At 47.1% G+C, this 24,825-nt stretch overlaps 1 protein-coding gene across 3 annotated transcripts in view; it reads right to left on the bottom strand.

Moving 5' to 3' along the window:
* Nucleotides 1-24,612, bottom strand: part of SLC7A1 (solute carrier family 7 member 1) — an 80,371-nt gene extending 55,759 nt beyond the window's left edge. For all 3 annotated transcript variants that reach the window (XR_012653505.1, XM_075050663.1, XM_075050662.1), the window contains exons 1-2: nucleotides 24,501-24,612; nucleotides 807-1,190 (exon numbers count right to left, since the gene is read on the bottom strand). Coding sequence is in view for 2 of the 3 variants with exons in the window: in XM_075050663.1 (XP_074906764.1) it covers nucleotides 807-1,176 (370 nt within the window). In the remaining variant the exon portion in view is untranslated. The remainder of the gene's footprint in view (nucleotides 1-806; nucleotides 1,191-24,500) is intronic.
* Between the last annotated feature and the right edge of the window lie 213 nt (nucleotides 24,613-24,825).

Here is a 24,825-nt window from a genome sequence, read left to right as displayed (position 1 = left end):
ACTAATCTCCAAGGCAGCACTTACACATCCCATAAAATGCATTTAAAAAAAAACCTCTCCCTTCATTAATTTAGCATAACATTGGTTTTCATTTTAACTAGTAAGTCTTTGCTCTCAACTGGCAAGTTGGTTGCAGCCTTAATTACAGGCATGATGACAAGCAGCATGCCCAGAATGTGCTTGAAAAGACACAATCCTTAATTAGCAAAGTGTGGCTTAGTTTTAATGTATCGGCTGAGTTGTACACTGCATGGTCTGAGCTTGATCCAAGGCCTCACCTAGTGGGAGTCAAGAGCTTAGAAGGGATTTGATTTGGACGTTTCAGAGACTGTGAACCAGCAGATCATCCTAAACTTAATCCTGCAGCCATTCACAAAACAAAACTCTGATCTCCAGATACTTTAAACAGGTCTCAAAGGGACCAGGAATTAATCCTTTATTAGCTGGGAGTACAGATGCTGCTGTGTAAAAGTATCCTTCCATCAGCAGCTTCTTTCTCGGCAGAGAGGACACGCTTTTGCTCCCTGGGATGCCACAGGGACGACGCAGAGATTCAAAAGAAGCTGTAGCAGCAATAATCCAGCTTCAGGACAAACTCTCAGCCCACAGCACACCACTCACCTTGTCAACTGACAGGAGCCAACAACAACATGCCCCACAGACGGGTCCTGAAGTCCTCAGTGAGTGCAAGAGTGCAGCACCTATTTTGTAACAGTAACGCATGTGCCCAAACAAGGCTGATCTTACAAACTGGGCTGCTGTCCCGGTCTGACGCTAGGGTCTCGCAGCGCACCCACCGTACTTACCGATAACATAGGAGAGGATTAAATTCCACCCTGTGATGAAAGCCCACAGCTCGCCCACGGTCACGTAGCTGTAGAGATAAGCTGATCCCGTCTTAGGAACTCGAGCACCGAATTCTCCGTAGCAGAGTCCGGCCAGCACTGAAGCCAAGGCAGCAATCAAGAAGGAGATAACGATGGCAGGTCCTGCGTTCTCCCGTGCCACGGCTCCAGCCAATACATAGACACCTGCACCCAAAGTGCTGCCTACACCCAGAGCCACTAAGTCAAATGTGTTGAGGCATCGTGAGAGCCGACTGTCTTCTCGAGTGCAGTCCACATTTTTCCTGCGAAGAAGCTGGTTTCCAAAATTGATAATTTTCTGACACTCCATCTTCGTGTTTGGGCCTGCAAGAAAGATGCTGCCATCATTACCTGGACCAGGATACACCCCAGAGCACCATCACTGCACAGGTACACTGCTACAGCCCTGTTACATTTCAACAAATTAATCTTCCCACTTTCCACCTTTTTACATGGCAAAAGGTCTCCTTCAGCATTTCACCTAGGCTTAGCACAAGGAATTAACAAAGCCCATCTTTCAGATTTCAGAGCGGTTTTCCTGGGCTGGGAATTAAAAACCAAAAAAGACAGATATACATAGAGAGACGTACTTATATATGTTTTTTAAGTCTCAGGGTGAACTAAGATGTGAGCATTACATCCCAGAATAAGGCACCACACGTGCTACTGTCCCTAGAGCACAACGCGACCACATGCTGCAGTCAGTGACACCATTTGCAGTCAAACAGACCCGCTGGGACATTTCCCATCTCTAAGCTCCAGCTCCAGCCACAGGCACTAGCACAGGCTGCTGTTGCCTACTACTGTGCAGGCTAAAACAGATATACTTAGGAAAAAGGACATGTAGAATCAAGTTCTATTTAACTTCGTTACACTGAGGCAAAGGTTCAAGCTATTTTGCATTTGCAACAACTGAAGCAAGAGCAGAGTGGGGCTCCCTGAACGTCCCTGTCCCACTCAGAACAGAAACACTGCAGGACAGGGGTGTTTAATGAAACCATGGGGCAGGGTTTCCAGCCGTGGTCCCATTTCAGCAACTGCACTATTCCCATGTACGGACCTGCTGGCACGGCCAAACAGCAACGTGCAGCAGCTTCAGCGTGTGAGCAGTTCAGGTGCAGCTCCCCTGCTTGGGACCTTAGGATGGGATTAGCAGCAGGGTAAAGCAAACCCCTCTCTGTGGAGGGATCCCTTAGGAAATCCTTCCAGAGTTTCTCTTGCCATGAGAGACACACATCTCGCAGTGCTACACCATGGGAAGATTTTGCTGTGCAACTCACCAAGCCTACAAATTCGACCATCTGCATAGGCATCCACCTAACACAGACAGTGATAGCACTCATTAAAAGCTCCAACTGGTCAAACCAGCATGGCCAGCAGTGGGGTCAGCTCCTTGAGGACATCTGTGGAACCGGTGCTGTTAGGGAGTCGGTCCCTTCAAGATTTATGTCCTTGGACACTGCCTGAGTATGCAAGTTTTGTCTTACCATTTCTGAAAAAAAATTAAGTGCATTGCTTCAAAATTGTCCTTGCCTCTAGAGAACAGCTAGAGAGCTCCTCCTCACAGCATTACCTGAATCCATGAGCACAGCATTAGAAGGAATTTCTTGCTTTTTACACCACCAAGTCTAGCCCCGGTTTGTCACGGGCAACCATGATGTACCATCAGGCCTTCCCTTAAAATTTCTAGGTGCATTATCTCCACTGTCAGAAAGCTCCACCAACACTCCTCTGCTCTCCAGCCAAAATGCTTCAGTATGCAGCGTTCATTCACATGCTCTTGTGCCAAGAATGGCCTTTTGCCACTCGGGTGGTTACCCCAGCGTACCTTTAGAGATCAGTCATAACCTCTCAACCTTCATTTTGCAAAGGTAAGCAATGCAAGCCCCAAAGACACAGGCAGTCCCTTGCCAGGTCTGCAACTGTTCACCTCTGAAGCACCCTCTGAGCAGCAGTGTATCCCATCAGCACCCTTCTGCTTGTTGCATCAAGAGGAACCATCAGAAGATGCAACAAGAGCATCCCAAGAGCAACCACCAAGAACTCCAGTGGGTATCCAGTCCACTGCTTTCAGCTGGACACCTGCCCACCTCCCCAAAGCAGGGACAGGGCAGTCCTGAACTTTGAACTGGGGTAAGGTGACCATCTACCAGTGTCTGTTTTCCTCTCCCAGTCCCTGACTTCTCACTAAAAAGTCCCTTTTCCACTGTGCCAGTTTCCTACTAGTCCTCATCTTTGTAAACAACTTTCTGAGTGGCATCGCATCAAAAGCTTTGCTGAAGTCAAGATCAAGGACAGCTATCATTCTTCCCTTTAACCTCAGAAGTAAAAAACCAATGGTCCCCCACCTTCCCTGTGTCTCTTATCAAATAAAACTGCCTGTCTCTCATAGGTAAACTCACTATCTCTTCGCTCTTCTCCAGTCAATGGGCACCACCTCCTACTTTGACAGAAGTTTCACATTGCTGGTTCACCACCGTTTTCATGCCCTCGTTCTTTCTGATTACCCATCCCTGACCCTCCTCTTCTGAGTGTTGCTCCCATTGGCTGTAGCCATTTTCCTCAGGCCACACTCTGCCATCCCACCTTCATCCCAGCATCATCATCCTCATTCAGAATTTGGCAGCTGGATAATATGGTGCTCTCCACAAGTAGGATGTTTCCATAGGACCTGCTGGATTACTCCTAATTCATATACACAGAAAAGCACGCACTAAAATAAAGCAGCGTTGGGGGAGCTGTAACAAGGCATGTTCTTCACCTTGAATGGGCCTCCAGTGGAAGAAATCCAACACTTGTGACAAGCACCAAGAAGCTTTGAACGTCCCTGCAGTGCCATGCTCCAACCGAAGACAACAGGCAACCTAAGCCAGAGTAACAACGCTGGCACTGACAACGACAGACCATGCTTTTACAAACACATTTGGCTCCAGGCACTAAAATCACTACTATAAGACCTGCATTCAACTCTTTAATGCCCATTAGCATTTCTGTTCTAAGCATAAGAGTGAATGTCCCAGTTGCCCCATTTATTAGGCTTTGGTTCACACTGCAAAGAGCTCGTGGCATGCACAAACCCGATACTACCAGGATGAACCTAAACCTAAGGACGCTGCAGGGGCATATGTAACGCATCCCAACACCTGATGGGTGCTCAGCCTGGAGGAACAGCTAGTCCAGGATAACCTCCCCTGTAAGATCTGTCAGGCAGACATCAGATTCTCAGCAGCAATTGCTTTGCTCTGAAAATCTACAGACTGCATTACTTGCTCACATGGACACAGCCAGCAAGGATGAATGTCATCTTCCATCTCAGACTGCATCCTGTAGCTCCAAGAAGCCCCAGCCTGATATCCACATTGCACCATTAAGCCCAGCTTCAGCAGCAGGGTTTTTAAATGTTTCTTCATTAATTATGGAAAAGGAAAAGGTTCTTTTATTTAGATGCAATGCTGGACTGACGCATTCACATTCCAATGAACAGTGCCTCATATACCAATAATGGAACAGCAGTATACATCGCACACTAACATCAATAGTATGCTGAGAATAATGTGTAGGCAAAAATATTACTAAATGCAATTTACAGTATGGTCAAGTGAGATTGGTACTTCATCAGCTCCAGGTAAAACCCAGTGTAAAAGGTGGGAAAATACATGCTAAGAAACTTAATAAACTGAGTCAGCTATTAAATCCCATGCTTCAATTTTGTCACCACAGCATCAACTACAGAATCAAAAATCCTCTTCATTTTTTCCAAGACACCAGTTATAAGCTCTGGCTTAAATCCTTTTCTCTTGGCCTTATGCTAACTCCCCTACTATGAGAAAGTAATTACAACTGCAGGAACAAGGCTGAGGACTTATAAGCCCCACCGTGTCAGGAATTGTCTCCTCCACCAACAGCTCTCAAACACACTCCCAAGAGACATGGATTTAGACTAATGGAGAAAGGCAGGTTTCAGGCCAATCTTACAAAAATCTCATTTGATGAACCATGGGAATTCCCAATGCACACAGAGAGGGAAAATGATCTTCTCCCTTCAGAAGGAAGACAGACCTCTTTACCTAAGTGCATCTATACGTCAGGTTGCTCAGGCAGTCTCCTTCCCACTTGAACCTTATCCAAATTTGTGTCAGCCAGGAATGCCTGTGGCTGGACACCTGCCCACCTCCCCAAAGCAGGGACAAGACAGTCCTGAACTTTGAACTGGGGTAAGGTGACAAGAAAAGCACTGCACTGGAGAATCCGCTATGAATTTCTTTGCTTTCTAGGACAACACAAGTCTTAGGCTTTGCTTAACTCCCACCAAAGTGATGCAGAGATCCCACTGATGGCTGCATCCTATGAAGACCACAGCAATGGGGCTAACTCATCCACCCCGCTCAGCAGTGGTGGTGGTTTATGTTCAGTCTGGACCTCCAAGAAATGGGGAGGATCCCAGTGCTATGCACCAAGAAAAAAATGCTACAGAAGATACTAAAAAAGCCCTCCAAAACAAAACAAAGAAATCCCTGCCATAAACTGCACCCACCTATGAGCAAGATACCCACAGGAGATTTGTTACTGGATTTATTTTCCAAAGCTAGTGTGAAAGTCAGGACCAGTTTGACTCAGAACCAAACTCTGGATTTCAGAACAAACATGGGTTTATTCTGCAGTACAGAAACATCAAGAAATGCCAAAGGACTGGTGAAAAACAGTTTACTTCTTGCTAAGTCAGTATTTATGGCAAGGTTTAGACATTCAATGGCCTGAACAGAGGAGTTTGAAGCAACACAGAAGAATACAGGAAAGTCCCAGCCAAGGCTATTAATAAACACAGAAAATGGAAAGGAGGTAGAGGGATGGCCCAGCTCAGCGAGAAGCGGAGCAATGAGCCAGGGAGGTCTGCAGAGATGCAGTGCAGCTGGGCAGGGCTCGTCTGCCCTTTGCACAGAGGCCCTGGGCAGGACCTTATGGACCCCTGAGGCTGAGCTGGACCAACCACAGGGGAACACCAGAGATGCTCGGAGGAGATCTTCCTGAGACATATCACCCTGGGCGAGGCTACAGGTCCAGGCCTCCCCAAATCCCAGTGACTTACACGTTATTTTGTGTTCCTCAGGGTTTGCACCTCCGAGTTGACATCAGCCTTGCTGAGCATACTGGGTTTCATCCTACAAGCTGCTGAACATTTCTTACACGGAAAATCAATGTGAGGGAGGAGGGTATCCTGCAAGGTTGGGCCACGTAATATGCAGAATGAAAAGGTTTGTGATGTGCACTCACTCCTCAACACGTGGGTTTCTACGATGCCCACACAATGGTGCTAACCCTAAGAGCTAGATGGCACTAACGATACGCTTGCTTGCAGTCTGTAAGGGACCTGCTGTCTCCATACACTGCAGAAAGCTCTAAGGAGGACATGCTCTGTGGTGAACAAAAGCAAAAGGCAGAGGTCAGGCTGTGCACAGCCTGACATTGACTTTGTCTAGGAAGTGCCTCCAGGTGGAGGTGGACCAAGGTTGCCCGCAGGTGAGAGCCGCTCTCCCTCCTCCTTCCATCACCACTGACACCCAAGGAGCTGTGGATGATAAGTCTCTTTCAGGATTTAGCTCAAGGCCTCTGCTTCAAAAACGCACTACCCAACAATAATGGTAGACGTTTTATTTCCTACCTAGCCATTTGACTCAAATTTAACTAAATTTGATGCCTTGCAAAGCGAACATGACTCAGTGGTCCCAACCCAATGGGAGTTTTATCTCTGCATTGAAAATGAAGGCAGATCTGGTACCCAATGCCCTCCCTTGCCACACACGTCATCACAAATCACTTCTTTGGCAAGAACAGGGCCAGGGAGGGGCAACGTCCCCAGAAGAGAAACAGCCCCTCGCTGCAGGGAAGGAGGATCAGGGCACGAACTTGGCAAGGTTTCTGGGGGCAGGGGGGACATAGGATTTATTCATTAAAAAAAAAAAAAAAAATCTAGTGAATTATTTCAAGCTTATATATCACTCAAGAGTATCCCACAAGAAACGTATTTCAATACTATTTCATTTTGAAGCTCCCTCAGGCATATCTACAGGTGTTCACAGCTGTACTACGGCTATCGAGAATAAAGCAGAACTGTGTTTTATGGATAATTTGTTTAGAAGAGGGGCTATTTAATTGTGACAGATGTGGAAATTAAGGCCAACATCCTGCAATTGGCTTTATGCCAGCAGACAGTGCTCTTCTGGGTGATCTCAAGATCAAGATATCAACTTCATCCTGCCCAAAAAGCATCGGAAAGTCTGAGTGTCTCTGTTGTGAATAAAATACCTCCTACAACCCATAGATAACAGATGGGGAGCTGGGTACAGGGCACGGTACCCAAGCTGCAGACATGTTCTGCATCCCTCACAGGGAGCGCTGTCCTTCATCTCACAGATGACTGATCACCATCCTGAGCATCTCTTACATGTTTTTGTTGCTTTTGAAACAGCAGGTACCAAATCAACCTTTTGCTTTCAATCATATTCACTGTAGCTTGGTAAAGAGACCTTCAATAAAGACAAGTGGGATTTTTTTCAGGAGAACAGTCTTTTGGTTTATCAGGATGCAGTACAGGGGCCATTACACCTCTGCCCAAAGCCTTTCCTCTGATATCATTTGTTACCTTTGCAATTGTATCAAAGGGTGATTTTGGCGGAGATTATGATTTTTCCCTCCTTAGAAGTTGGATCTGGCTGTGATCTTGCTTTCTGAAACAGCCGTTCTTGCCTTTGAAGTGAGGAAATGTGTTCTGGGCTGGTTCCTCTCACTCCCACTCCCAACCATACTTGAAACGATGAGCCTTTTTTTGAATGTACGGTCAGTATTCCTGTGGCATAACGCAGTCCTAATCACATAAAACAATATAAATTATTCCAGAAATGTTACCAGATGGTACAAAAGCATCTTCAAGTTGAGGAAGCTTGATCTGAATGAACACAGATTAGCTTTGTTCTGCACACACCGAGCTCTCACTCCTGCCTTCTCTGAGGAGAAACACTGAGCTGCAAGCCCCGGCCGCGCAGACCCTGGGTAGGGAATGGCTTCACCCCAAGATTCTGGGCACCTTCATGTTTCAGAAAGAGCCGAGGGCTTTGAGAGCAGCGGGAAACAATGATGCACCTAGATAACCTAGTAGGGTGGACCCTGGGGCAGGGGCCACATCCTTGGGTAAAATCCTGTCCCGCTGAAGTCGATGGCAAAGCTCCCACTGACTTCAATAGGGGCCAAATTCCACCCACTGCTACTGGTCCTTGTCTTTTATTTACAGTGCATTTTATGTTTGTTACTTTTGTTCCCTGTCCAAATTCTTGTGCCTTGACTGTATTGTATTTTCAAATAAAATAAGATATTCTTCCTCCTCTTATCTAATGGTTAACATACCTATTATATCAGGTTGATAGATTTCCTTCCCCATTAACAACATTTTAAAAAGGGACATTCTTCAAAACAATCCTGTAAGAAAATAAGCAATCTTGCATCTGGTTAACAGCAAAAAGTAAACCATAACAAACATCTGTCCAGCTAAACATAAAACACCATGTGTAAAAATAAGCTGACAGGGCACCATTTTATATAAGCAGTACTATCGCTTCCTAAACAATTACAATTTGTTTCAGCTTCTGGAAAACCACTCCTTATCTAGTTCAAGGCCTTGCTGCTCCTGAGAATTTTCTTCTCCAATTTGCAGAAGAGCATAAAATTAAAGCTGATTATGCAGAACAAGGAGCCTTCTACTACAGAAAGAAGAAAACCCAAGCCCGACCCCGCTGCACATCCAATGAACTCCCCGGGCACCTCCTTGGAGGAAGCACAAGCAGAAATCCCCACTCAACATTGTCCCACATATGCTTATATCCATTTTGAAACACATGGAAACCTCTACTGCCATCAGTACCCTTCTCTTACAGCAAAGTGATGTCCTGTGGTCAGTCTTATTTTTCCTCAGTATCCATTTGGTCTTCAACAAATCTATCCCCCAGACAGCCGTACCATCACTGCTACTAGTCTGCAGAACAAAGAGCTTGTGCTTATGCCATGTTGGTATGTTTGGCAAACAACGTGGAATGGGTTTGGCGCTCTGTATTTACTTTAAACACAGGTCAGCTCCCTGAATAAGCATGTAGTGATGATGCCAACTTTTTTCATCAGCACACAGGTAACAAACCCATTTGGGAGCCCTTTCCGAAAGGCTGATTTTGCTATTTCCATCCCCAAGGTAGCGCGATTCACAGAGAAGTCCTACGCAGAAAAAGAAGAGGTGGAAAACCTCAATTCCAACTACTGCCATTAACATTACAGATATTTTGGGGGTGTCAGATTTGACTGTAGACTCCTAGATGCAAAGAGGTCATGTTGTAAGGAACCAGACCAGAACCACTGAATGCTTTTTGAAGCATCATTCAGAAATCCAATGAGGAAAGTAAACAGTTCCCAAGGCACGTCAGCCCCAGGTGTGATCCATTACAGTATAAAGCAGGAATTGTGTCAGATATGTCCTTCCAAAAAGTCTTGCCTTAGAAAGCCTCCAATTTTTGTTACGTTACTCTGCAACAAGTGACAGAGCAGAGATGAGTTGGCTCCAGCAGATGCTGAACTTTCCCCACAGATACTTGAACACTTAATCTCAAGATTTTTGGAAGCACAAGCAAAGGACATGGCATCAGACCCTAAGATGTGTCTGTCTGTGTGCTCATCAGCTGTGGTGGACAAGGCAGGCAGTTTAGAGAGGACACACTTGGGACAAGTGCTAAGAACCAACTCAGAGGCTGTGGTCATAGCCATTTGCAGATGCCTGCCACCAGCAAAAAGGCTGATGAAAATAAGGAATGACCAAGTATTAGCATTATGCGAAGCTGGAAGATATCCCACCATAGTAGCACTAATGGCAAGGAGTCCAAGCCAAAAGCCACCAAACTAACTGTAATTCTTTGCATTGGTTTCACTGTGTGTAAAGGGATGCTGTCCCGCTGAAGTATTTTAACCAGGCAACAAATATCTTGTCCTTGTGCTGTTAAATTGTTCCCTTCTTGATTATCATAATTTTATTTTTTATTTTTCACACATGTGCATATGTATGCATATATCTCAACATACATTACAAAAATGTAGATTATATCAGTGTATATATAGATACTAAATGTTATAGTTCTTGCCAATTCTGTCATTAAAAACCAGGATCAGCCACTAGCAAGGTATTTGCTACTCAGAAGAAGGAAGCCATCCAGTTAAATATAAACTACACACTATAAGTAAGATAAGGGCACACACACATGGGTGTGCAGTGTATACAAAACACAATCTTAATCACCTGCTTAAAGACACACTGCCTGTAAGAAGGGGACCGTATTACTCTCCTCTGTTGAGCACATCTGCTTTAACAGCACGAGGAAGTGGTGCTGGGGGACCAGCCCGCAGGCACAGACGGCTGGGGATGGTGCAGGTTTCTGTTCCTCAAGCTCCTGAAGTGTGAGGGACATTTCCAAGGCAGCATCTCCCACTGTTCTCTAGGCATCTCATAGCCCTGGAGAATTTCTTCCATTGGAAAAGGAGCAGTGAGGTACGCTCTCTAATCCCTATGCCAACCACTTACCAGCAATCAGTTAGTGAAAGGGGAACACCAAATCCCGCTGGACATGAAGAAGGTGCTGGTGCTCCAGCATTGCCTCAGGAGAATGGAGGACTGCTGCAGCTTACCCGCCTGTTTTCCAAACTGTCACAGCTACTGGCTGTACAAAGGTCAGAAATTCCTCTCCCATCCCAGGACAAATTCTGAGATGTCAAAGACCCTCCTTTCCCCAAGTCCAGACAAGAAGTCTCAATTTCCCCAAAACTTAAAAGCAGGCAAACTGCAATGCTTTCACTCAATACCTGCAGAAAACTCAATCTGGGTTATTTGTGGTGATACATGAAACTCATTTTGAAATGATTATAGTGATTTTTGACCAAAATAAAAGGAGGGAGATTCCTGCTCTGAAAGGTCTGAGGGGAATGCTTCAACCTCCCACTATTCAAGCTTCAAAATCTCCAAAATGGCATTTCAGTGATGTCCATTCTTCTTCACAAGGCTTCAGCTGTGATTTCCATCAAACGTGGCACACAGTAAGCCACTCAACAGGTAAAAGATTGGATAGACATTAATTCCCCTCCTTAGCTATTGCAGAAACACACAACATATTAGGCTTAATTTGCAGCAGGGAATGTGACATTATGATCACTTTCCAACTGTGGGCACAATGAAAGGCTGGGACAGGATACAAGATGAGAGCCTCCACCACCCAAGTGTTGGCAAGAACAGGTTAGAGAAATACCTATTAGACACAAACTGGATATAGTGCATCCTGCCTCAAAGCAGGGAAGACTCAGGTGCAGCCAGACAGCATGCTTGTTTTGGCAGGGTTAAACCATGAAAACAGATGTTCCTCTCACCAGGCTACTGCGTATCGCCCCTGTAGCTGTACTAAATAGCCACCTGGGGAATTGTGCTGCAAACAGCATCGCTGAAATGAACCCAATGCTGTGCCTACAATGAACTGGGTGGCAAGCCACCGCAGCCAGCAGCTGAGGCAAAGAGGGATGGGACACTTTCCAGGATGGATTCCCACCTGGGAAGTACCATCCAGCGAAAGGCACCTTCGGTGCCCTCAGCCCTTTTAGCCCGTACCTCGGACTTCAGCTGGTGAGGATCCTCTGGCAGCTCAAAGCAGCACTCAGCTGTTTGGAGGAGGAAGAGGAGGAGGAGGAGGAGGGCAGCGCCGCATTTGCCACTCACAGCTCCTCAGGGATCAAAAAGTTAAGGAGATGTCTTTCTGCCTAGCCGATAAAGGGCATCACACCTCTCTCATTACATGAATCACTATTTTCTGATGAAAAGGCACCTAATTGAAAAGTCTCCCACCAGCTCTAGTACAGTCTCCTCAAATAGTTCCTCAGCATGGCTTCAAATAACACTTTGCAAGAAAATTACTTGATTTAACTCCTCAATTTGTCATAAAACCCGAGGGGATCTCCACTGATAATTAGACTTCCCAAATGAAAGCCTGAGACAGATTGCCAGGGACCTACTCAGAGTGACACATCACCCGTAATCTGCCAGGGACTCAGCCTTGGTATCGAGCAGAAAAAAAAATTTATGCTCTGGAAAACAATATTAAATAAGTGAGCTTCTGTCTTCTTAAACCCAGATAAAATGAAGACAAAGCTTTGCTTAGCCAAAATGCCTGGCTGTGCCATTCAGCATGTTCCAGTCATGGTCCTTGGACAATAGTCCTTGGAAGTAGGTGGGAAACGTCCCTTAGGAGATAAGGAAGCAAGTTAGACAGACAGAAATTCGTTTATTATTAAAACAGTAGCAGGGAAACAAACAAATAAAAATATTAAGAGCCTCAACCTTCATGCAGAACAACAAACACCACCCTGCACAGACATAGGACACATCCGATGAGACACACAGACAGACAGAAGGAAGGAGAAGACTTCCCTGAACACCATCATTTCACCAGGAGTAAGGGCAGACAGCTGAGTGGGGATTTTCAGGTGTGGACAAGGGGCAGATCAAAGTGGGTATAAACCAGTGGATTTTGCTATGTCCCTGAGCAGCTGGGGAGCAGGCAGAGGCCAGCAAGTAGCTCGTGGTGAGCAGTGGCAGCTCCAGCTGGAGGCAGCAGCAGACTCCGGTCACCCCTGCGCAGTGGCCCGCGGGCATCCTGCCTGAGCATGGACCAGGCTTTGGCCACCTTCGTGGACCACCGTGTCTGCGGGTCAGATGTTTCTCAAACAGGCACACTCTCAGCACTGGTGCACGGCTTATCACCATGCTGCTGTCCCAATTAAAAACTTCCTCTGTTACTATAACGGGTACTGACTCAAAGCAAAGGAACCCTTTCCTTTACTTGGAAAGCAGGAACAGTGTTTCTGCAAGAGGTGGAAGTGTCTGAAGGGCTTTTTTAGAGGAAATGCTCTGTAAATTTCTCCTTGGAGGAATAACTTGCAGAAAGGGGAGCTCAGCCTGTGCTGGATGCACTTGTTCAGGGAGGAAGGGGAGCAGAAGTTGTACGTGGCCAAGTCACAGGGCTCCCTGTGCCTTACACCAAGATGACTTCAGGCTTCTAAGAAAGATTTTGCTAACCTTGGGTAACTGTGTTTGCAAATTAAGTGTTTAAGGTCAGGCTGGAGGGGGCTTTGAGCAACCTGATCTAGTGAAAGATGTCCCTGTTCCTTCCAACCCAAACCATTCTATGATTCATCAAATTATGCTACATCACTCCTTTGGGCTTATGCAATCAAAATAAAGTAATTAGAAAGTAATTAGAATATGTTTTCATTAATCCAGGAGTTTTTCCACTAAATTTGAGGCCATTTTCAAGGGCTTGCCCCACACAGACCTCCCGAGTTAGACCTGCCAGCCCTGCACCCTGATGTGGCTGTTGGGCAGTGACTCAACACAGCGGAAGAATTAAGAAAAACTTCCCTTTTCTGAAGAAACCAAAATTAATTTCTCACTAAGCAAGCAAGCTGCATTCAAAAATATATTATAGCCTTCTGAGGGCACTTGCATGACTACGGACCTATTACTAAAGCTTTCTGTGAACATGATTTATGCCATACCAAAGAGAAGCCTAGTGTGAAAGGACCTAAAATGTTTGCTTTCAGACCCAGTATTCCCGCATTCCAGCCCCAATTCAAGGGCTCGGGAGGGATCAGCTCCTTCCAAGCCCCACGTGTTCCATCACTGCAGGCACAGACAAGCACTTCACACACACCCCCCTCGGCTGGTGTGTGCAGCCACGTACTCTCCTGCAGCAGAGACGATGCTGCGTGTCTGCAGTTTCAGGGGTAGCTCTTGACAACTGCCTAGCAGACAAGTAATTCCCACTGGAGAGCTCTTCGGGAAGACCTCCCCCTGAGAGTCGATGCCCTCACTCGTGCTGGATTAAAAGCAATGACTGAATGCTTGCGTCCAATCCGACTAGTCCTGCCCTTTCCCCAGACATACCCCGCTGACCCGGGTCACTCGGTGCCGAAAGAGCCAACAGCACATGGCTCGGAGGGGCTGCCAGTGCCCTGGTGCCTGGGAAGAGCACGAGGAGCGGAGAATCTCGCAGGAGAAAGCCCTACCTGAGGCAGTCCGGTCAGCCCAAACCAAGGCAGGGGGAGATGTTGAACACCAAAGGTGTGGCCGCACTTCCCGTGTAACTGGGATATGGCGATGTCCCAACTCCCTGACGGTTAATGACCCTCCCTGCCCGTCAGCCCATGACACATGCCTCACCAGGGACCGTTGTTTTGGGAGGGGAATTGGGCAGGGCAGGGCAGGGCGGCTGCTGAGCCTGGCTGCCAGGACCACAGGATGTGTCTACATCAGTATAGTCTAGACAGACACCCACAGCAAAATGGGAGCCAAGGACGGTGCAAAGAGATGGAGCAGAGGAGGTAAAGCACGGGGCTGTGTGAAGGAGAAAGAGAGGGGAGGTGATAAAAGCCAGCCCACATTTGAGGCAGGGGGTAACAGCCCTCCAGGAGTGCAGCCAGCACACCCAGAAACGAGCGGGTTGCTCGCCTCCCAGCCTGCGAGGAAGCACCGCTCCTTCGGCCATCCCTCACCACGGCAGGGCAGTGGGCACATGCTTCTCGCCCGAGATCAAACCATCCCAGCCACAACTGCCCACCCTGGCTCTCCCAGCCTGGTCAGCACTGCTACCTGTGCCGCCTTCAGGCTTGCAACAAGCTGCTGGCATTGCATCATCCTCCCACCTTCCTCCCCTTCCCAGGCAGCTGCCCTCCGCAATATTCCCGGTCATCACAAGGGGAGAGGGCGGCTAAAAACGGACTAGTGTTTAGGAATAGCAGCGATGCAGAGTTTGGTGGGTTTTTTGCAGGCACTACAAGCAGTTTCCATGGCAGCTTCGCCCACGCGCTTGCCTGCTTGCTGTTAAAACTTGACGCTGCAGAAGTCACTCGCTGTCATTTCAGTGTTTGACCCAATCCTGCCCGGCTCTGCAGTCCTTCAGTCCCATACACCACCAGAGCTAGTAAAATCCCCTATTCAAAAGGGCAGGACCATACAACTAATTAAAAAAAAAAAAAAAAAAAAAAAGTGTATGAAATGGTATTACTAGTCTGACTGTGGGGAAAAAAAATTAAGTCTCAGAAATGTTTTGCAAATAATCCCACAAGCCATCATTGTAAAGACTTTGCAGCTCCTAAGCACTGATGGATTTACACTAAAATGCCCCTGAAAACTGCATCCATTTTAGGCATTTAAGCCTAAAATAAGTACAGAACATGGCAAATGATACAAGCATGATGTTTGACTGGTCTGACAATAGGGTAACCAACCACTCCTGTTTTCACACACAGATATCACAGCCCAGCTTTGATATATTCTACCTAAATAAATCTTATCAGAAAGGAGGTGCAACACTGATGTGGAATTACATTTCACAGTGAGGTAGGTGTGGAGTTTGTTTGCTTTAGGTAAACACTCTATTTTTTCAGCCACAAGCTCACTGTTCGGCTCTTCCCTGCTCCCTGACAGGAAAACTGTTGTCTAAGGGGAGTTTTGCCTCCATCTAACCCAAATGTTCAAGGCTGCTGATGGGGAGGGGTTGGGGAAAAAAGATGTCCAAGCACAGCCTGTTTCATATTTATCTCAGACCCTTTCTCAAAGTATGACAAAAGGCTTCCCACTCCTGCCTGGGATTGAGTCAAAACTTGAAGTTTGTTGGGGTTTTGGTTTTGGTTTTTTCCCCTCAAAAAGCAAAGATGACACCCACCAGCCAAACCGGGAGCCAGACCACAAGCCGTGCGTTTCAGGTCTCAGTGCTGACAATGCTGTGCAGAGGGACCCTGCACCCCCTCAACACAGGGGCTCCATACTGGCCAGCCCCAAGAGGGATTTGGGCAGAAAGCTCATAACTATCACTAAAGGATGTGATAGTTGGAGGAGCAGCGAGAGCAGGGACAATGCAGAGATATCAGCAGGTAAGAAATGCAAAAAGTTGGTAGATCTGGCCTGAGTCCAGCCGTGAGGCTTCTGCAAAATACAGCGCGGACCCAGCCGCTTGTTTTTCACAAGGAGCAGCATTACCTTGTAGCCAGCCTTACAGCTTGTTCTGCTGTCTGTGCGGCAGAAAGCCAGCTCTCACAACCCACATCTCTCCATGAAAGGAGTTTGTTCTGGCTCCCTCGGAAGTGCAAGTCACCTTACAGAAGAGATTAACTCCCATAAGCAAAAAAAAAAAAAAAAAAAAAAAAAAAAAAAAAGATTTACCATATACTTTTTATTAAACCCCGTCAGCCTAGCAGTTGTCCAATTTGTAGGCTAAAATCTTACTCAGATTTCTGATTTTACTGGAATTGCCACCTGCACCTCCCTGTCCCTCATGCAGAAGCCTGGTCTGCCCCAAAACCTGCACCTAGAACCCAGTAACAGAGGTAAGCGAAGCCATCCAGCACATAGACCTGTCAAGGGAAGTTATGCAGCTATCCTTAAAAATAATTGTGTCCCTATCAGCAAAAGTACAGTGTTTGGAGTAAGTATGCACTTTTTATTGGGAGAAAAATGACTAATATAATCCAGTCTGCTAATACGTTCTAAAGACTTTATTATATTTTTCTACATCATCATTCCAGCATCAAAGGAAATCAGTCTTCATTATATTTACAGGGCTGGGAGGGTATGCAGAGAGACCTAAATACGACAGTCTCCGAGAGATGTTGCATTATACATTTCAACGTACTTTTCTGAGCACGTACAGTGCCATCTCTCCCCATGTCACTTATCTAGAACAACAAACTTTGAAGTATAATAAACTCTGCTGCTGCTAGCCTCTTTAAGCAACAGCAGGAAGGAAACAAACTACTGGCTGTAAATAATCTGCTTAGCTCCACTGTACTGGGACTTGGAAAAAAAATATTGGTGGTTTTAAAGCAAAATAACTGAAACAAATGATAATTAGCATTTTCCCCCCAAGGGCCTGAACAGCAGCATGAAAAGCAAACAGCTGCTGTTGTGCCTCTGATGGTGCCCTGCAGCATGCTGTTGCGCTCTCCAGGTATTTCCTTCGAAGGAAAAAGCAGGTTCAGAAGTACTCTAGCATCTATGATGGTTTACCAGGAGCAGACAAAGCACAACAGTGTGGCTTCATCACTTACACAAGTTTCCTTGGGGGACATCCTTGTGGTTTCTTCACGTGCCAACCAGGTTATGAGGGGCAGGATTCCTCTTGACTAGGTTTAGCCAACTCCAAAGCAAACATTTGGGCTTAGGGTATCATCTCACTCCCCTCTGTAACCAAAAGGCAAAGACAGGCACCTCCAGGTATAAATTCATCCCTTTGGAGGAGAGATGGGAGGAATGATCCTCCAGAGATGCCTGCCTTCCCTAGCTACTGCAGGGCTGTAGCAGATATCTATGAAAACTCCACTAGACCACTCCTCAAGGCAGAAAACAGACTGAACTTAGAGCCAGCAGAAGCAAAAACACCTTGATGAATTTTGACCTGTCTTTCTGTGGACAGTTAATAGAAAGACATGAAAGTCTCTGAACAGTTTCCCCCTTACACTCGTGCTCCTCAAAAATGAGAGTCTTTTCTGGACAAAGCTTTGGATTTCACAACTGCCCAAGAGTGAAATGCTAGCTACTTCAGGGCAAAGCATGAAGATTTTGCTTCTGCTCTTCTCCAGTTGCTTAACTGTTACACTTTTCACTTTATTGCTTGTGTTGGTACCTTTCCTGAACTGAAAAGATGCTACAGGCCAAATTCCCAGTCTAATCTCACAGAAGTTCTCATTTCCAAAATCCCAACAAACACCTATTGTTTTTCTCCACCAAGATGTGGCACCTCCACCCTACTCTATCATTCAGTTGCCAACTTCTGGGTGTTACGCTTTCTTCTTGCTGAGGTGCCAGAACATTTTGCTCCTTTCTTCCAGCAGATTGTACAGCCAGAAAGTTCCTGCCTAATGCACCTGTAGTCAGCACGGGCAGATATACAACGGTACGGCACCTTTGCACTTCAAACCTCTATCAGCCAAGTTCAGGTAGCAACTGGAAGACAGACTTTTAAATACCTGTTTTGATCACTTCCTTTCTGTACAGCATCCATGTGCCTTTATTCAATGGGTTGCTACAATGGTTCTGGACAAGTTAGTCGGGTCCTCAACTACATGGCTTCTTTTTCCTATGGTGACAATTATATTATACATTCATTGTCAATATCTCTTAATAGCTACATGATTCTTACTGCAAATAATGTGCAAAAAACCCCCGTTCTGTTGCTGCTCTAGGTACAGCAAAAAAGCAGAGGGGTTGATTTTGCTGTGTTTTTCTTAATGGCCTGTTCTCAGCTTTCAGAAGCTATAAGCACACAAACCAGTCTGATGCACAGACTCTCACTGCAAAGTGAGACAAAGAATAAAAATCTTTGCAACACGTATGTTACAGGTCACCCTGTTTTGCAAACTTTTTGGAAGGAAAAAACCAGAGAGTGCAGTATGCAGCAGCATCCCCTGCTTGGGAATTATCTCACATGGGTCATCAAACAGCTGTCAGGCAGCGTGCAACCTCGAGTGGAGTCTAATCAGCAATCTAAGGATGAAAGACTATATTCTGGTTACCCTAGCCAACTAATCCCCTCTGGAGTATTTTCTAAAGATACACCGCATTATTTACTTTGCTAGCTGAAACTGCTTTATGAGACTGTCACTTCAACAAAATAACCTAGTTCTACAAACTCAACAATGCAGTTTTTCCAACTATTTTATTTTAAGAGTCTTTCACCCAACAAAAGCAAGCTCTTCTTCAGCTTAAGGGAACAGTTCATTTACCAAATCACAGTAATTTCTTGCACAGTTAGTTTACTCCTGCCACATACACATCCGAATAAACCTCCCACATCAGCATTCCCAAATGAAAATACTACTAGCATTACCAGTGGTCTGATTTTGTTATGGTTCATAGCTTGTACTTCCCCCCCCCTTTCTTATTTTGCAGAATTGTTTTTTCTTACTGACTCCAGGTTTCACAGGAGGGCCGTCTGTTCCCCCGCTATCCACAAAGTTATACCACCTCCCAACCCCACTGCAGAGGCAGTTTGAGGAAGCAGATCCTGTGGAAGCATGTTCTCCCAAGCCCTGATATCTCAGCATGCTTTACCCATAAAATTAAAGGTGATTTTGCATGGTATTTCTTCTGTAGCAATAGAACGTGGCACCAGACCACACCCCACAAATGCCCCACAGCCAAAGCAAACTCACCTTTGGTTTAATCAAACCACCGAACCCACGTGGTCCACTGCAGACATGCAGAGCAGCACCATATCAGTGTAGACACCGGCGTTCTTACGGCTCCAGGTGCACCAGCTGCAGAGGTAAATATCCCCAAATGTTTGATACCGCCACTGCCTTCTACCTCCCAGACATCATTATCCTCTCTGCTCCATGCACTGAGCTATCTGTGCAGCATCCCGGATCACTTCACTGGAACACTGCTAACCTGAGTTAGCAAATATTTTCTAGAGACATACCATACCATTTACTTTGCTAGCTGAAACTTCAAAGACGTAACCTAGCTGCTAACTTGAGTTCCCAAAGACCTACCACTGAAGCAGCCTGTGTTACCCAGCCTCATTTGAGCTGAAACAAGTCGGAGGAAAGCTGTCTCAAGCCTATCAGCCAGAAAACTGAAGCAGCAATTGCCTCTGCCACTGGGATGGCAGTGAGCAGCCGCCAGCGGCAAACTTCTCAGCAGGCACAACTGCAGCCAGAGATGATGTGCATCTACCCTACAAGTCAGTTCTTCTCACCTATATTAAAATACCTGGCAACGTAAGACAGTCAGGCTTGCACACAGCCAGGAATAACATGGGGCATGGCACACACAGCTATTTACTTTGAGAACACCTTCTCATTTGACAGAACCGGTTCCAGGAATAAAAAAAATGATCTGGTACAGAGGATTTTAACTGTCTGCCTGAATCAGTATCAGGGACAAACCCTAGTTAAATAAAAAGCTCATTGTTCATTTTTTTTTTTAACTCCAGAGTGGCTTATAATAAACTTCCAGAAGTGGTTGACTGTCAAATAGCCACTAAACTTCACGAAAAGCATAGCTTGCTCAGCAAGTAAGGACAGTAATTAATCGCAAGTCCTCAAAAACAGGATACTAAGTAAAATCCTCATCCTTGTAATTTAAAAATTAAATGGGCCAGTAAGATCTACAAGGAAAGATACAAATAAATTACAAGGATGTGGAAAATAATGAGGCAATGAATTGCAAAATCTGTACAGCTCAGAAAAGACAACTGGGGTATTTGTCTGGAGGTCTGGTGAAAGCGAACCCAAGAGTTATTCCTCATCTCAGAAAAAGACAGGAGAAAGGTATAAGAAAATACGAAGCTAAATACTACCATTAAGTAGACAGTAATAAATTTAGTATTTTATTAAATATAGCAATTGCATGGATTTCTCAGAAAAGGGGTCAAGACATTGCATGGCAGGCACTGAGGAACAGGTTAGATTAACAGGAAAATTTCACAAGGGATCCTGCTCAGCGAAGAAGCTAGTAGCACATTTTTTTCCTATAGCAGTTACTGCAACTCCTGAACACACAAAAACTGCACCTCTACAAAAATAAAGTTTTCTGAACTGTTTTTCCCTTGAGTTAAAAAAAAAAAAAACAGAAACTCAAAAATGTACTTGGAACCAAAAATCTCACAGTATTTTATTTTGGAAACTCTGAAATAAGGCACTTCTGTATCTTACGCCACTCTCAGGATTTACGACCCACCACCTCGGTGGTCTCCAGCGGAGTCAGGGACCCTGGCAAGAGCAGCAGCTGCTGACCCACCATCGAAGGAAGGCAGCTCCAGCCAGTGCTGCCAGGGCGAGTGGGGTTCTGAGGTTTCTACAAACTGCAGCAGGAAGGTGGGAGCCCGAGCTCCTGATCCCTGACACCCCCAAACTGCCCAGGAACCACAGACAGTTGTCAGGAATCCTGCAACCAGTGCACCTATCATAGGGCAGGTGATAGCCCCCATGTTTTGTTTGACCAGGAGATTCAGCTATGCTTTTTTCTTTCCTTTTTTTTTTTTTGTACCTTTAAGTAGCCAGTGACATTGCAACAATGGCACCAAGGAGGGAATGCTCAAGTACCAGAACAAACCCACCTGCAGTGCAAAGAGCCATGGCTCTTTCCAGAGTCACTGAGGAATCCAAGAACCTCAAAAGTTCATTGAGATAAACACTTAGACATTTATAGCGCAGACTTTTACATCCAAGCTAATGCCCCCTAATGTCAGTGGAAAGCAGCTTCCAGGTCACGACTCATCTGCTTTAGCATACTGGGCTGAGAGAAATCATATCCCAGGAATAGTCAGCCAGAGGAGGGGTTGGATAACATGAGTCAGGACTGAATACCTTGGATATAGATGACCACATTTGACCAGATGAGCTCTGCCTTCAACACGATTCAGCACGACAGATTTGCAAGGATTTTGGCCCTAGGATACCGAAGGATGAGGATATAGCAGGTAATGGAAAAAACCCTAGGATACTGCCAAACACACCAACGTAGATAGCAGGGAAGATGCACCCTGGGTTACTAAATCCGGATCAGTATTGACTGGAGTTGACCCCAACCAACTCTGCCCAGAACCACTGAACTAGTTCTCCACACTGCCCAGCCTCCTGGTTCTGCTGGTCAATGCCACTAGTTTCTCCACATACTCGGTTAAGTCAGCAGGACTTCTTAGCTCAGCCTCCAGGAGAGGCAAAGGGGCTCCGCCACATCCTCATCTGCCCTTTGGCACCATGGTGGCTCAGCCATTAAACCTCACCCAGAATCAAGCCAGCATCCACCTGGCACATCTGCTGCCAAAGTAAATCACCCTCTTTTCCTCCTGCCCCGCTCCACACTGATGCTTTTAGCATCGCAGATACGGGCCAAGAGAAGAGAATTAAAGTCACCACTTTGTCTTCTACTCTCCGAAAGCTGGGATACAACTGGAAGCGACACTTCTGAAAGGCCACTGAAGTCTCATTAACCTGTCATGGTGGATCAAGGTTGAGGAACTTGATAGATCAAGGGCGAACAAGAGGTAGCAGAGGCAGTAATTGCAATGAGATCCCTGCCGTCCTTCACCTGAAGCATTTTTTTCCCCATCTTCATTCCCACTTGAGACTAAACAATGACCGTAACACCTTTTTGCCCTCCCTCTTGCACAGACCAGACCATCAACTGCACTCAACACCAGCTAGATCAGCACACATCAGCCTTCACTCACGTTGTCACACAGCCTAAACCACAGACACAGAGCTCAGCCACACTACCATGTGGGGGGGAACTCTACCTGAAATCTGGCAGTAGACCACACAGGAAAAAAGAGGAAGGAAAGAAAAGAAGAAAAAAAAAAAAAAGAGGGAGTGACAAAGGTTTTGACAAAAATACAACTCAGAGCTGCTTACTCTGATAACTGGTTAGATTAAAGACTTAAAAGTTCCCTCTTTTGTCTAAGCTAATTCGTTCTTTATAGCAAATCCTTTTCTCTCCACGTGGAGTCAAGAGCATTTTGCATATGTGCAATCACACGTCTCTCCCACACTCACAACCAAACTGCTTGAATTAGCAGCCTAGCTGGCCTCAGGTTTCCGTTACAGCCCACCCAAAACAAGGAGTGCCTTCTGAACACATCTCCTTACTGATAAGCACAAGCCTACGAGCAGCGAGGCTCAAAACTTTACACATCCAGCAAACTGGCCTAAGTCAGGGACTAAACACGCAGTAGTCCTCCTGCTCAGGAAATGGGTTTATTTCAAAGCAAATGTGACTACCGAAAACACGCATGCGGTGGAGCAGAGTCAAGGTCTGTCCCCTTCAGATTGCTCAAAATGCAAGATACTCAAAATACTTGAAAGCCAAATAACCTTCGAGAGCTGTGGCAATCAACGAGCTCGTTCCTTCTTTGTGCCGGGGTCGGCACTTGCAGCTATGCAGTTCCTCCCCTTTTGCATCAGATGGAAATCCTATCTAAAAGACATTTTGGTTGACTGCTGAAGGCCACAGAAGTCCACAGAGTACCTGACCAGAAAGGTAAGTTTCTGCCTGTTCTCTCCAAGTGTTCATGTTTGCCTCTGACTTGCAGACAGCAAACAGCCGAGCATCACTGAGTGAATAGCTTCGGGAGGCAGGGCTGTCCCACCGCAGAGGGGCCCGCACGACACCTCCACGCATGACCACGTCTTCCCCGCTTGCCCCCACGGCTTAGCAGAGCCCACCGAGGTGGGCAGAGGGAGGCAGGGTGTCCACTGGTTCACCCAAAGTTGGACATCACCACGAGGCTGTTGCTCAAGTACAAAGTTAACAGTTGTCAATGACCACACGTAGGTAGCAAAACCACTCAGCTAAGAGACAGTTAACTCATAAAGCTGCAGCACTGCGATCGCCTCGGCTCTTCTCAATCACCTCGGCTCTTCTCGGCCTGGATCTTCAGCCTGTGAACTCTTAAGAGCTGCAACTGCTTTTCTGAGTCTGTACAGCACCTATGACGATGACACCCTGCTCCAAAACTAAGGCTTCTAGCAGCTGACAACAGAACTAACTAGCATTTCTGTACGTTGTCCCAATCCCTCTGTCCAGCCTCAGCTATACACAAAACCCCTCTTGAGGTTTTTTAGCGGGTTTCCCACCTGCCCCAAGCATTCACACATACATATGCAAAAAAGAAACTCATCTGCCAGTCAGGCCAGCTGCCTGCAAAATGCTGACGAACAAAATGGAAAGAAGTGTCTGTCCTTGTTCCACCGGAACAGGTTCAGGAGCAGCAGACAGCAGCAACTTGCAGGGTACGGGGCTGACTCGAGCGCTACGAACGATACCTGCATTTTCAGTAAATTCTCGGCCTCTTTTGCAGTTTGAAAGAGCAAGCAAAGCACAGCAGCCCCTCAGGAGCTATCCTGGATGCGGAAAGACCATCCGGCAAGCGGCCCAACGGTTTCTCCTTGACACCTGGGCCTTCACCTCCCGGCAAAGCACGCCCTCCGCGGCACCGCTTGTGTTGCAAAGCAAAAATTAAGCAAAAAAAAAAAAACAAAACAAAACCAAAAAACGGGGTTAGCTGGGAAACATGCGTGCGCTCGTGAGTGTCCCAACGCTGCCCTGGAAGAGGGAAAGCGCGGCTGTAGGCGGCAATGCCCACCTCCGCAGGGGCACAGGCTCCGGCAGCGCCCGGGCACCGACGGTGGCAGGTCCCATCCCCGCACCGAGCAAAGGGCCCTTCCCGCCGGTGGTTTTTTTTTTGGGGGGGGGGATCCCAGGCTCACCGGAGGGGCTGGGAGACCGCCCCGCCAGCGTCGGGGGAGGCGAGGGACGGCTCCCAGCAAGGCTGCGGGAAGGACCTGCCGGGAACGGCTAAAGGAAGCTACGGAGAGAAAATGGAGGCGGCGGCTCTTTTGGCGGGAGGGGAGACGGTGAGGCCCCGGGAGCCGTCCGCGCCGCCCCAGTTGCATCATGCAAAATGGACGCCGCCGCCTCTCGCCACCGCCGCCGAGCCGCCCCGGTCCCGGTTTTACCGACCCCCGGCCCTCTCTCACCCGCCGTCGTCGGCGGGCGCCAGCACTCACCCGCGCCGCGGTTGGAGCAGCCCCGGCGGGCTGAGGTGAGGCGAGGCGAGGCGAGGTGAGGCGGCGCAACGGGCTTCCCGGGCAGCCCCCCGTTCCCCCGCCGCTTTAACACCTCCGGCGCCGGCCGCCCGGCTCCGCCTCCGCCGCTGTAATGAAAGAGGCTGAACGGCGGGCGAGGCCGCCGCCGCGGGGTCCTTCCGGCGGGGGGGGCCGGGCGGCAGCCCCCGGGCTGGGGGGGAGAGGGCATTGCCGGAGGAAGAGCTGGGGAACCGGCGGGGTTTTTGGTTAACCGGAGGACGGCGTGGGCTGGGGGTGGCCGAGGGAG

This window comes from Buteo buteo, chromosome 18, assembly GCF_964188355.1.
Source record: "Buteo buteo chromosome 18, bButBut1.hap1.1, whole genome shotgun sequence".
Taxonomy (NCBI): domain Eukaryota; kingdom Metazoa; phylum Chordata; class Aves; order Accipitriformes; family Accipitridae; genus Buteo; species Buteo buteo.
The sequence above is the reverse complement of the archived record's forward strand: the minus strand, read 5'-3'. Positions and strand labels throughout refer to the sequence as shown.